Here is a 12915-nt window from a genome sequence, read left to right as displayed (position 1 = left end):
GGGGGCTTTGCAGCTTCCTCCTGTCAGGAGGAGTGACTGATAGAAGAGGCCCCAGAGGAGAGCGCTGGAGCTAAGGAATGTAGCTCTAAGGAGGAGGCTCCCTTGGACATTGGCTTGCCCACAGATGGCAAGGGCAGCACATGGGCCCAGCAGGAATTAGTTTTCTCTTACTGGAAAAGTTCGAGCGCAAACTGGGTGAGCCCTCATGGGAAGACAAATCTGGAAAAGCTGGAAGAGACAGAGTTATAAATATAAGTCAGATTTTGAGGGCAGTAGTTCCACTACTTGGGGGAACAAGATTTTCAAAAACTCTTTAGTGACTGTTTACCTATAGGTAATTTCTGTGTTAATTTTGAATGATTTTCATTTGTTTCAAAGTAAATTTTCAAGGGCCCTTGACTGCACTTGTTGGCAAGTTTGAAAGTAACTTCATGGCTTAAAGTCTAAACTTTAGACCAAGTGTAGATTTCGATTAATTCAGGTTTTGTTTGTTTGTTTTCTTCAGTGTCCTGGAGGGAATTGCCATTTTAGAGCTGGTGATTTTATGTGGAGTAACTGACTAATATTAACAGTAATCTCTTTGTTTCTACAGAGGTTGCAGAACTTGAAGCTAATTTACCTTGTAAGTATAGCATCCCCAATCAAACATTAAATGCTATAAATTAATTTCATGGAGAAGCTTGTTTCATGTTTTAATAACCTGACGTAGCAAAAACCCTGCTTCGTGTGTATGTTAGGAATAAACATGTATTTTGTGCAAACAGGTAGCAGGATTTTTTTCGAGGCTCTGAGGAGAGTGTAGCACAGCAGTGATTCCTCTCTCCTTACTGTCCCAGAGGTGCGTCTGGTGAGGGTCTGTATGTCTTGCACAGCATTCTGTCCCACGTCTTCTTTGATTGAAAAGGCATATAAATCAGTGATGGGCAGTCCTATTTTTGTTAGTGACAGTACCAATTTTTTGGTCCAGAAAGTGCTTATTTGTAATTTATCTTTGTGCCCAAGGTAGGACGGCTGTGCTGCCTTTATGTCTCCAGGTCGCCTCACCTTGCTCGGACCTTCCCCTGCCGACACATAGGAACTGACTGTGGGCCTTACTCATGAGCAGGCTCGCTTACCTGTGATACGTGTCAGTGTTTCTTTTTTCCCCTATCATTGATGCCTTCCCAAGCCCTTTATATTTTGTAAAACCATCAAAGTCTGAAAGCTTTGACCATTTTAGTATTTTTTGGAATTGGAACTTTTTTATCATTATACTTGGTTAAGGCTGAGGATATTTATTGATAATGAGTGAAATATTTTATGCATGGGTCTCCTAGTCTGGGCAAATGCTTGAGAGAATTTGGTATGGAGGCCCATGTGACACAGGGTAAGAGAGGGCCCATCCCAACCTCCACCTAAAGTTGGAAAGATGGTTGTGGGGTGCAACCCTTAAGTGGTTGTGTAATCAGTGTATAAGGGTAAGTACATGTTGTTTCTTGAAGATTTATTGTTAACGTATAGTATTTATATATGAGTATAGTGGGTTGTGCTATCAAATATATTTTAGTGTAAGTCAAGAATGTCTTGAAAGTCACTGGATTGCTTGACTTCAAAGTTTTCTTCTAGTCAGAACTATTAAAAGGTTACCTTTCCACCTACTGAAGTATTTACAAATGATTTGCTTTAAAACATTCCAGGAAAACAAACAAACAACTGTGTGTGTGGGTAGGACAGACTAATAAGCAAGCTTGGTAAAATACCAGAGCTGGATGATGGGTTCATTATACTGGTCCCTTTTTTTCTGTTCTTTTCAGATTATATAATAATCTAATAAAATCCTATTAAAAAGGAGAATGAAGTGATCCTTCTGTTTTCCACTCTCAACATATCTTGCCACTGGCCCCCCGACTTGAACGTTTATACACATGCAGACATTTAATCAAAGACCATAAAAAACGTTCAACTTGCATGCAGTTCATTTTGTCCTTATATGTGAATCCTACAGAGATTGTTGGTTTGTAACCCATAGAGTATAGTTTAGCCTTATCTAAAAGTTTAGTTTAAAAACAAACTTATAATTGGCTTTCAAACCAGTACTTTAACTACCTTAGGTTTGAAAAAGGCATAATCCATCTTCCTAGGCCTTATAGCTAAGGGGTCAGATTTTAAAACTTCATCCTATGTACTTCTTTTCTCTCCTTCTCCCTACCTGCTCGTTCAGTCAAAGTGGGGGGAAATGTAAATCTGTTTATACAAGTAAGCCAGACTTTCCAGAAGTATGCAACTCATGATTCTAAACCAGAAACAAGCCACCGAAAAACAGATCTTTACTCTCTGGTTAATAATCTTTCTAAAATATTAAGGCAGGCAAAATAACTTGCCATATAGCAGTGCTACCTAGTAATTATTCAAAACTACTTTGGAGCTCTTTCCATGCAAGTCTATAACGGTTTCTCTGTTTGCAAAAATTAAAAAACATCTCTTTCAGGTAGGTGGAAATACTATGAGAGTCTTAGCCTGTGCCTACAGATAGAAGAAAAGCTTACTTCTGGGGTTTTAATAAAGCCCCTACATTGAACTAAAACAAGAATCTGACTTTTAACCTTTTGTTGTCATTGTTAGAAATTAGACATTTTAGCTTTAAAATGTTTGGTTCTTTTTAGGAGTTTGTTATTTTTAATCCATCTTGATAATTTCTTCTTGGTGGGCCAGTCTATATTAGAAGGACTGATTTCTATATCTATACTTTTATTAATACAAACAAAAGAGAATACTAGGCATTAAAAACCAATGGATGGGGCTTCCTAGGTGGTGCAGTGGTTAAAAATCCACCTGCCAATGCAGGGGACACGGGCTCAATCCCTGCATGCCATGGAGCAACTAAGCCCGTGTGCCACAAATATTGACCCTGCGCTTTAGAGCCCGTGAGCCACAGCTATTGAGCCTATGTGCTGCAACTACTGAAGCCCATGCACCTAGAGCCTGTGCTTCACAACAAGAGAAGCCACGGCAATGAGGAGACTGTGCACCACAACGAAGAGTAGCCCCCACTCACCGCAACTAAAGAAAGCCCATGCACAACAAAAAAAAGACCTAAGGCCAATAAAATAAACAAACAAACAAATAAATTTATATATATATAAAAAAAAACCAGTGGATGGTGCCAACTTTAATCAGTGAAACATTTCCCAAGCCCTTGTCATATGTTTTTGTTATATGTATTTCACTAGAAGAATGGCATTTATCTTTTCAAGTTAAGATTAGGAAAAACGAAACCTGTTTAAATTGTTCCACATGGTTCAAATATTTGGTTTGGGTGAAAGCCTTGAACTCTTTGGCCCCTGGTTTCTTTATTTTGAAAACAAGGAAAATGACAGTGTAATCTCTGAGACCCTTTCCTGCTCTTCTTGGCTGAGTTAGCTTTCCCTCTGCAATGATTTTTTAAGGGATTGGTCAAGAAAAGAAACCCGACTAACAGTTCTGCATTGTTGTTATATGTCATTCCTGGCATGTTTGTGAAGTAATGACATGGGGCGTGAACTGGTTTTTAATTTGGGAACTAAACTTTCTTCTGTTGATAACCCATGGAGTCGTGGGCTGGTCACCGAACCTCTCTGGACCTTCATGTCATTTCTCATAGTCGATGATGTTGGATTAGATGGTCTCTAAGGCTATTTCCAAGGCTAAATTTGAATTGTCCTATTTTTGATGAAAATTCATGCCATGTAAAACTAGGCAAAGATTTTCAGCAGGACTTGCAAGAAATAGTTAGTAGACGACCCAAGGAATTTAGCATAATATTTTTCAGGCTTATAAAATACAGACAATTTCTACATATATTATCTCCACATTTGTCCCTTCGATCTTTATCCCTTGGGTGTTTACCCTTCTGTATCATTTGTCTGAAGGATGCAGATGTAGGATGTGGCCACCTTGCCCTGTGTGCAGCTCTGCAGTAGCTCTTCTCCATTGGGAACTGCGTGGGGTCTCCTGATCCAGACCCTTCTGGTGCCGTGCACCTGGGCATAGAGTGTGGCCACCTGAGTCAGCCGAGCATCATTTCACCAGCAAACCAAGCTGAGTTACTGGTTGGGTTGTGAAGACATTAAAAAAAAGTGCCGTGGTCTGGGTATGAGTTATGTTCACTGGCATAGTTCTTATTCACTTCTGTTTGCTGTGGTAGGCACAGATGATGGTGGTGCTGGGTGAACAGACCAAAAGCTTGCCTGGACTCTTTTTCTGGTTTTTCTCTGTTTAGTTAGCTTTTACCCACATACATTAATCTCCCCGAGGTATGGTTTCTTCTTTTCAAAGTAAAGTAGCATCATTCTTGAAATTAATGGAAAGATCTCTGTTTTTAGGGGCCATTTAAAGGGTGAAAGATAACATCGCAATTTGGAATTAACTAATAAAAAACTGTAAAGAGGAAAACACATGGCGAATATCGCTGGTGTGCTATTTTAGCACATTGGCACAATTATTATCAAACAAATAGGGGAAATCTACTGGTTTAGTCTGTAAACTCCTCAGCACCATTAAACTTTCCGTGTGTTTCAAGGTTAGGCTCGACATAAGGACTGCTGCTAACCGTCAGACCTTTGTGACGGCCTTTTTCTTTTGCAGGTACGTGTAAAGTGCATTTTCCTGATCCAAACAAGCTTCATTGCTTTCAGCTAACTGTCACCCCAGGTAATATTCTTACATGTGTAAGTAATTTTCAAACAGCAAATTCTAAAGGCTTTCGAAATCTATCATCTCTGGTTTGATTTGCCCTCCAGCTTTTTGAAAGTTAAGATAGTAATGACCATTCCATGTGAAGATGAGATACATGCCATGTAGTCAGATAAAGCATAGTGAAGTGATCTGAGGCTTGTGGCGTGTTGCCCAGTAACTGGGTACAGACTTTAACGGCCCAAGGGAATGACGATGGAGGCTGCTGGTGTAGGGTGAAGAGTATGAGCTCCGAGGTGGTAACTGGGTTCAGATCCTGCTCTGCCGTTTAGCAGCATTGTGGCCATGGTTAGGTTGCTTAATAACCCCTGAGCTGCAGCCCACCCAGTTACAAAGTGGGGATCAAATAGAACCTATCTCATGGGGCACTTGTGAGGATTAAATAGATAATGTGCGTGAAGCACTTCGCACAGGTCTGGCACCAGGATGCAAGCAGATTACCAGCTGTCCTTGTGAGCACTGATAAGTGTCCAAGCTCCAAGTGCTCTGGGCTGGTAGGTGTTTCTCCTTGGACACACTGCGCAGCTAGAGCGAGGGCTTGGGGTTTTCCTACTTACAGTGCAGCTCCACGAGTTGCAGGTTCCAACACTGCAGCTCGCTGGCGTTTACGCTGTTGGTGGGTGTCGTGCTGTGGCCAGCGGTGCGGCTGTGGGCTGGGCAACGAAGGAAGAAAGCAGGACAGAGGGAATTATCCAGAGGAAAAGGAGTGTTGTGGAGGAAGTGGAGGTGTTATTTTATTGGGGGGATGGAAAGGGAGTGAGAAACCAAGAATAATGAGTCACTAGCTCATTAAAAAGTGCAAGAGAATGCAGAATTTCAGTAGGTGATAATGAACCCACAAATAAGTCCTGGTGTTGTCTTCCTGCAGGTAGGATGATTTTTTTCTATGGAAGATGTTGTATAATAACAGGAGAAACCCCATTTTCAAAAAGTGCTTGAAAACTTTAAAAAATTCATTTAATTTGTGTGGTGATTCTACAAACGGCTCTGGATGTATACATAAATTCAGTCTGGTACCATTTCCATTTCTGAGATGAGCGAACACTAGCACAGAGATACTGACATCAGAACACTGTCATCAGAAATGGGCATGCTACATGCCAGACCTCGAGAGAGAACCAAAGCTCAGGACTTCTAACTGAAGTAATGGAGGTTCTGACCATTCTTTGGCCACCTTCATAAACACATTGCAGGTTATGCTGTTTTTAGTGAGGGGTACTGAACACAACTGTTTCCAGGTGACTAAAGGTCACCATTATGAACGTCAGTTACTATTAAGTGATGCAAGGTATTGTCAAAAATTGTGGCGATTAAGATTGGTTCTCTATTTACTAAGTAGTCTCACACTTGTGTGTTTATAGTAAAAATATTTTCTTCCATCTGTCTTTTTAGGGCATTTTCAGTGGCTGTAAGGATTCTGTTCTGCTCCTGCCCAAGCTTGGGCTTTGTGATTCTGAGCTATTCAGAGACCTTGTTTGCTTTTGCCAGGCTTATTATTGTCTTACATGAGTGAGCTTGGGTCAAATCCAATCTCTGGATAAGTGTTTTATTTTTTTTACTGAATTACATGGATGTTGTTCTTACTGAGCTTATGTCTATGACACCATCTTTGATGCTCTAATTATTCTCGAAACTGCAGCACGATTGTTTGTTACAGTTTTGGCGTTCACTATTCCATCGGGTAAAAAAGGAACTTGTGTTTTGGTGCCTGTAACTGTCTAGTACTTGAGCATTTATGTTTGTGGAAGTGCACACATGGAGTCGGTGTGGCGTGCCCTTCAGGTGCTGTGTGTGCCTGTATTGTGTGGTGTTACTAAGAGGAGCATGGCAGAGGTCTGCCAACGCTAAAAACTTGCCCAATATCCTGGTTTTTTAGAAAACTTTTTGGAGTCTTGCTCTTCTTAATATTGAAAAAACACTATGGAGATAGGCCTGAGTAGTAAAGTTTTAACAATATATGGAGCAGATGGTTTTGAAACTGGCTCATTTACAGCCAGTAGTCCTAGGGCTGAGTCTGAAAACTAAGTAATACACAAGATCTAGATGTTTAGGTGGTCAGGGTGGAAGAATTGAATCTGCACTTGAAACTCAAAGCTCTTCTTTATCTGACTCCTGGCAAAGGTAGTTCCTGTTCATACTTGGTAACATTTTTATAGTTTTGTTTGTTTTTGAAATGTTCCTCATACTTGGGAATAAATGTACTCCTCAGAGAAGAGATGGAAGTGTAATTTGGTGATAGAGGAAAAGAACCGAATTTGGAGGAAAAAATCTCCACATCAACTCACAAAACAAGAAACAATACTAGAGGACTTCCCTGGTAGCACAGTGGTTAAGAATCTGCCTGCCAAAGCAGGGGACACAGGTTTGAGCCCTGGTCTGGGAAGATCCCACATGCCACAGAGCAGCTAAGCCCGTGCGCCACAACCACTGAACCTGTGCTCAGGAGCCCGCAAGCCACAACTAATGAGCCCATGCTCCTAGAGCCCGTGCTCCATAACAAGAGAAGCCACCACAATGAGAAGCCTGCACACTGCAATGAAGAGTAGCCCCCACTCTCCACAACTGCAGAAAGCCCGTGCACAGCAACAAAGACCCAACGCAGCCAATAGATAAATAAATACATTTATTTAAAAAAAAAAAAAAAAGGCAGTACTAGAAAGTGAAATGAAACAAAGCAAAGCAAAACTCTAAAGACTGGTTGAAATGCCCCCTGGAGTCTTCTTTAAAGTTAGAGAGATGGTTTGAAAAACTGGGCCAGGTCATAGTTGCTCAGCTGACTTGTGGAGGTTCCCTTAGCCTGCCCCCACTGTGACATGGTAGCTTGTAGGCAGAGGGAACCGTGGACCATTTTTTGTAATTTTAGGTTTTACTTTTTAAATAAATTTTGCTGAGGTATAAAATTACAGTAAAATGTACTAATTTGAAGCATAGAGCTTAATACGTTTTGCAGAATGGATACATATCCCTGTGTAACCACAACCCCAGTAAACATATTTCCAGCATTCCCAGAGTTCCCTTCTTCCTCTTTGCGGTCAACTCCTCGCCTGCTGCTACCCACCCAAAATTGCTTTATGATTTCTCTTACCATAAATTAGTTTTGTCAGCTCTTGAATTTCATATAAATGGAGTCCTATTATGTGTTCTTAATCTCTGGCTTCTTTCATGTAACACGTTTTTAAATTCATATGTGTTGTTGTGGGTAGCATTTGTTGTGTGAATATGATGTAATTATTTTGCTATTGATGGGCATTTGAATTCTTTCCAGCTTTTGGCTGTTAAGAGTAAGACTGCCCTTAGCGTTCTCATACCATCCAGAGTTGTTGGAGTGTTTTCTTATTTGTCTGCTGATGCCTGTGGGATCTGTACTGATGTCCCTGTTCTTATTCCTGATGTTGGTTTATTTGGATCTTTTTTTCCTTGATCATGTTAGCTTGAGGTTTATCCAGTTGATCTTTTGCAAAGAGCAAGCTTTTGTTTTTCTCAATTGTTGATCCATTTTATTGATTTCTGCTCTTTTCCTATTTCCTTTCTATACTTTGGGTTTAATTTGCTTTTCTTTTCTACCTTCCTAAGGTGCAAACTTAGATTGATTTAAAAAATGTTTTTAAAGCAATGTGGATTGAGGTATAAGTTACTTTAGTCAGCATAATGCTTTTGAGTTTCACCTATGTTGTATTTTGTATCTTTTTATTGATGGGCTGTATTCTGTTCTATGGGTGTATACCAGTTTATTTATACCAGGTTATTGATGAACCTTTGTGTTGTTTGTACTTTTGGGCCATTGTGCATAAAGCTACAGTAAACATTTATGTGCAGGTCTTCATTTGCCAGTGTTTTTATTTATCCTGGCAGTGCAATTACTAGGTCATGTGATAAGAGCAAATTTAACTGTATAAAACACTGCCGTGCTGTTTTCCAAAATGAAAGTACTGTTTTGCATTTCTGCTAGCAATGAATGAGAATTCCAGTTACCCTACATTCTTGCCAACAGCCAGTATAATCAGTCTTTTTGCTGAATTTTAGCCATTCTGATAGGTGTGTATCTCATTGTGACTTTAATTTGCATTTCCCTGTTAACTAAAGATGTTGCCCATCTTTTCCTGAGCTTGTTTGCTCTCTGTATATCTTCTTTGTTCAAGTGTATATTCAAATATTTTACCAATTTAAAAACTGGATTGCTTATTATTGAGTTGTAAGGTTTATATACCTGGGTATAAGTTCTTTATTAGATATGTAGGAGTTTTTTTTTATGGTTAATACCATCCTTTTTATGATTGTTACATATATTAAAAATTCTGATTAGGAAATTCTATAGCTACATTGTAAATCTTGTATATTTATATGTATATTCACCTAGATATGTTTTTAAATGTGTTGATTATTAGATTAGCCGTTTTCTTAATTTGAATATTTAATTGATGAAAACTCCCTAGCTGATGAGTGTGATAATAAAAGTGCACCTTACAGTGAGGCCTGAAATTGAAATCGTTTTGTCTGTTATCCCCATTGTGTTTGGTCCTTAGTTATTCATAGCTTTGTTTCAGAGCATTGAAATTATAGAAGGAAAAATTTCTAAATGTGAAATAAAGTAAGATCGCGATTTCTGAGCAAATAAATATGGTTATTAGTAAGCCTGAAACACAGGTTTTGTTCCACACATGAACATTTTGGAACATTTAAATAATCATGGACATGTTAAAAGATATGGAAATGGGACTTGCCTGGCAGTCCACGCTTCTGCTGCAGGGGACACGAATTTGATTCCTGGTCAAGGAACTAATATCCCACATGCAGTGCTGTGCGTCTAAAAGGAAAAAAAAAAACCTGAACCTGGTTCATAATAAAACTGAATACATTATAAAATAATAATTAAAAAAAATAAAAGATATGGAAATGGATCAAAGCACTGAAGCGAGTCTTTGGCTTGACCACTGCCCTAGTCTCGTAGTAGTTTATGTGTAGTTTACTGTTAACACGTCAAGGTTTCAGACACATAGAATGTGTACTCTCATGCCTGGTTCTTTCTAGTTTGGTTTTTAGCTTTATATGGAGATGACCATTACCAGGAGGTAAATTTGAAGAGGAGCAGACTTTTTCCTGGTGAAGTCTTTTTCAGATAATCTTGGAAATACAGCTGGCAATTCTTCTTTCATATATAATAGACATGTGGTATTTGCTCTTCAGTCAGTCAGTTATCTGCCTTAGCATCAGCTAACTTTTATTAGGGAAACATTCACTGCTTTTTTCCTTGCTCCTTCCAAGAAATCTGTTGATGTCATATGTCTTTGCTTACAGCTAAGTAGGTGACATGTTGTCTGATATACACTGTTCTTACATTGGTTTCTGCCTCGCACGTAAAACTCTGGGGCACATTCTCTCTTGGGATGCTCAGGCTTCTAGGAGTGGGTGTGAAATTAAGTGTCTGACGTACTGTTTTAAAAGCCATTCATTACCACAGTTAAATGTATAGTCTGATGGTCACCAGTAAAAACATGTATATAAAATGTTAAAAATGACACTGTTTAAATGTTAAGCTTTTTGGCATTGTAAAAATTGCCGGCACTCTTTCATTTTTCTATACCACCTGATAGTGCCTTTTATGTAGCAGGCTTTACCTTTATCTTTATTAAAAATCGTGTTTAGTGAGGTATAATTTACAGTGAATTCACCGTTCTTAGGTATACCGTTCTCTGCATTTGACAGACACATACAGTTGTGTAACTGCCAGCACAATCAAGACACACATAGAATGCTTCCATCAGCTCGAAAGTTGAGCCCCTTTGTAGTCACTTTCCTTTCCTCACCCCCAGCTTTAGACTTCGGACCTACAAAAGATAAGATTTGATTGCTTAAGCTGCTGAGTTTGTGGTAATTTATTACAACAATAATGCAAAATTAATACAGTGTTTTTTGTGTCCTAAGAAATCTTTGTCTAACAAGTGCAAAGTTTTTTTTTGTTTGTTTGTTTTAAGTAGTTTTATAGCTTTTTAGGTTCTAAAGTTAGATCTGTGAACCATTTTGAGTTAATTTTTGCATATGGTGCAAGATAAGGCTCTAGTTTCTTTCCCTCCCCTCCCCTCCTTACTCTTCCTGGAATGAATGGGGAAGTGGTCCTTTCTGTTTCCTGGAAGAGTTTTATGTAGAATTACTATTAATTCTTTATTAAATGGTAGAATTCACCAGTAAAGCCACCTAGGTCTAGCATTTTGTTGTTTTGTTTTTGTGGTAAGAGTTTACTGTATGGATATAATTTCTTTACTAGATATAGGTTGCTTGGATTTCTTATTTTTGAGTGAACTTTGGTGATTTGTGTCTTTCAAAGAATTTGTTCATACCATCTACATTTTCAGATTTATTGGTAGAAGGTTGCTCTTAATATCTTCTGACCCTTTTAAGTTCTGTAGTCTGTGTTGATATCCCCTCTTTAATTCCTGCCATTGAAAATTTGTTTTCTATTTTCTTGATCAAATTAGCTGGAAGTTATTAATTTTTTTGGTCTCTGCAAGAAACCAGTTTTTGGTTTCATTGATTTTCCTCTAATATTTTGTTTGTTTTCTGCTCATATTTGCTTGTTTTCAGTTTAATTTGCTCTTCTTTTCTAGTTCTTAAGGTGGAACTAGACAGGTAATAGTATATTTCCATTTCTCCATCCAAACCTTTATTTTATAGTCTCATTTACTTTATTTTTTTAATAAATTGATTTATTTATTGGCTGTGTTGGGCCTTCATTGCTGCACTTGGGCTTTCTCTAGTTGCTGCGAGCGGGGGCTACTCTTCATTGTGGTATGCAGGCTCCTCATTGTAGTGGCTTCTCTTGTGGAGCACAGGCCCTAGGCGCGTGGGCTTCAATAGTTGCGGCACATGGGCTCAATAATTGTGGCACATGGGCTCAATAGTTGTGGCTCACGGACTCTAGAGCACAGGCTCAGTAGTTGTGGCTCACGGGCTTAGTTGCTCCGTGGCATGTAGAATCTTCCTGGAGCAGGGCTTGAACCCATGTCCCCTGCATTGGCAGGCAGGTTCTTAACCACTGAGCCACCTAGGAAGTCCCATCATTTATTTTACATTTGTTATAACCCACAATAAATTGTTATTATTTTTGTTTTAAATAATTACATTTTCTTTATATGTTTATCAACATATTTACCACCTAACAACCTTCATTCCTTTTTGTAGATCTGAGTTCCCATCAGTTATTTTCCTTTTGCTTGAAGAGCATCCTTGGGTTTTTTGTAGTGCGGATTTGCTGATGATGAATTCTGCCAGCTTTGCTGAATATTGAATTCTTAAGTTGACAATTTTAGCGTTTTAAGGATATCATTCTACTGTGTTTTGACTTTTTTCCTATAAGAAGTTAGTGGTGATTCTTTGTTTCACTTTATGTGATGTGCATTTTATTCTCTGACTGCTTTTAAGAGTGTCTCTGTTGCAGTTTTATTATGATGTGCTTTGATGTGGTTTTCTTTCTGTTTATCTCACTTGGGGTTTGTTGACCTTTTTGGATCTGTGAGTTACAGTTTTCATCAAATTTAGAAATAACTGACGAACATTTCTTTAAATATTTTATCTATAACCCCTTTATAGGACTCCAGTTATATATATATGAATGTTAATGTTAATATCTCTTACCTATGTAAACTGACCTCCATTGGGTCACAAGGTTTTATTCACTTTTCTCTCTATACTTCATTGTGGATTGTTTCTATTTCTGCAGCATTTTGTGTGTTTGTTTTGGTTTTGACCATGCTGCTTGGCTTGTGGGATCTTAGTTCCATGAGCAGGGACTGAACCCGGGCCCTTGGCAGAGAGGGCTTGGAGTCCTAACCACTGGACCACCAGGAAATTCCCTGCAGCGTTTGGTTAACTGTGAGACTCATCCAGTGAAGCGTTAGTTTCGAATATTATGTTTTTTAGTTATTGATATTTTGTTTACTACATTTTAAAAATCTTTTCCATTTCTTTCCTCATGTTCATGGCTTCCTCTGAATCTCAGGACCTTTCTCACAGCTGACTCGGTGTGTCTGCAGCTGCATTCTGGCCTGGCTCCTACTGCACGTCTGCCTGCCAGCCTACGTAACCACTCCTTTCCGTCCTGCCTTCTCCTCTGCTCCCAGCGCCTTTCCCCTGCCCTGCTCATCCCCAGGTCCCAGTGACACAGCCTGATATGAAGCATCCCTGCCTCCCGCCAGCTGTAGGGCTGCAGTG

The 12915-nt window shown here is 39.2% G+C and overlaps 1 protein-coding gene across 5 annotated transcripts in view; it reads left to right on the top strand.

Annotated features, from left to right (window-relative positions):
• The window catches only part of UBE2F (ubiquitin conjugating enzyme E2 F (putative)), a 90904-nt gene that overhangs the window by 50312 nt on the left and 27677 nt on the right, over window positions 1-12915 (top strand). For 3 of the 5 annotated variants that reach the window (XM_057745961.1, XM_057745958.1, XM_057745959.1), the window contains 2 exons: window positions 593-622; window positions 4603-4668. The exons of 1 other annotated variant lie outside the window; for it this stretch is intronic. In XM_057745961.1, coding sequence (XP_057601944.1) covers window positions 593-622; window positions 4603-4668 — 96 coding nt within the window. The remainder of the gene's footprint in view (window positions 1-592; window positions 623-4602; window positions 4669-12915) is intronic. One more of the 5 variants, XM_057745962.1, reaches the window with a different exon arrangement.

The sequence above is a fragment of the Hippopotamus amphibius genome, chromosome 8, assembly GCF_030028045.1.
Source record: "Hippopotamus amphibius kiboko isolate mHipAmp2 chromosome 8, mHipAmp2.hap2, whole genome shotgun sequence".
In the NCBI taxonomy this organism is placed as follows: domain Eukaryota; kingdom Metazoa; phylum Chordata; class Mammalia; order Artiodactyla; family Hippopotamidae; genus Hippopotamus; species Hippopotamus amphibius.
This window is presented reverse-complemented; position numbering and strand designations above follow the sequence as displayed.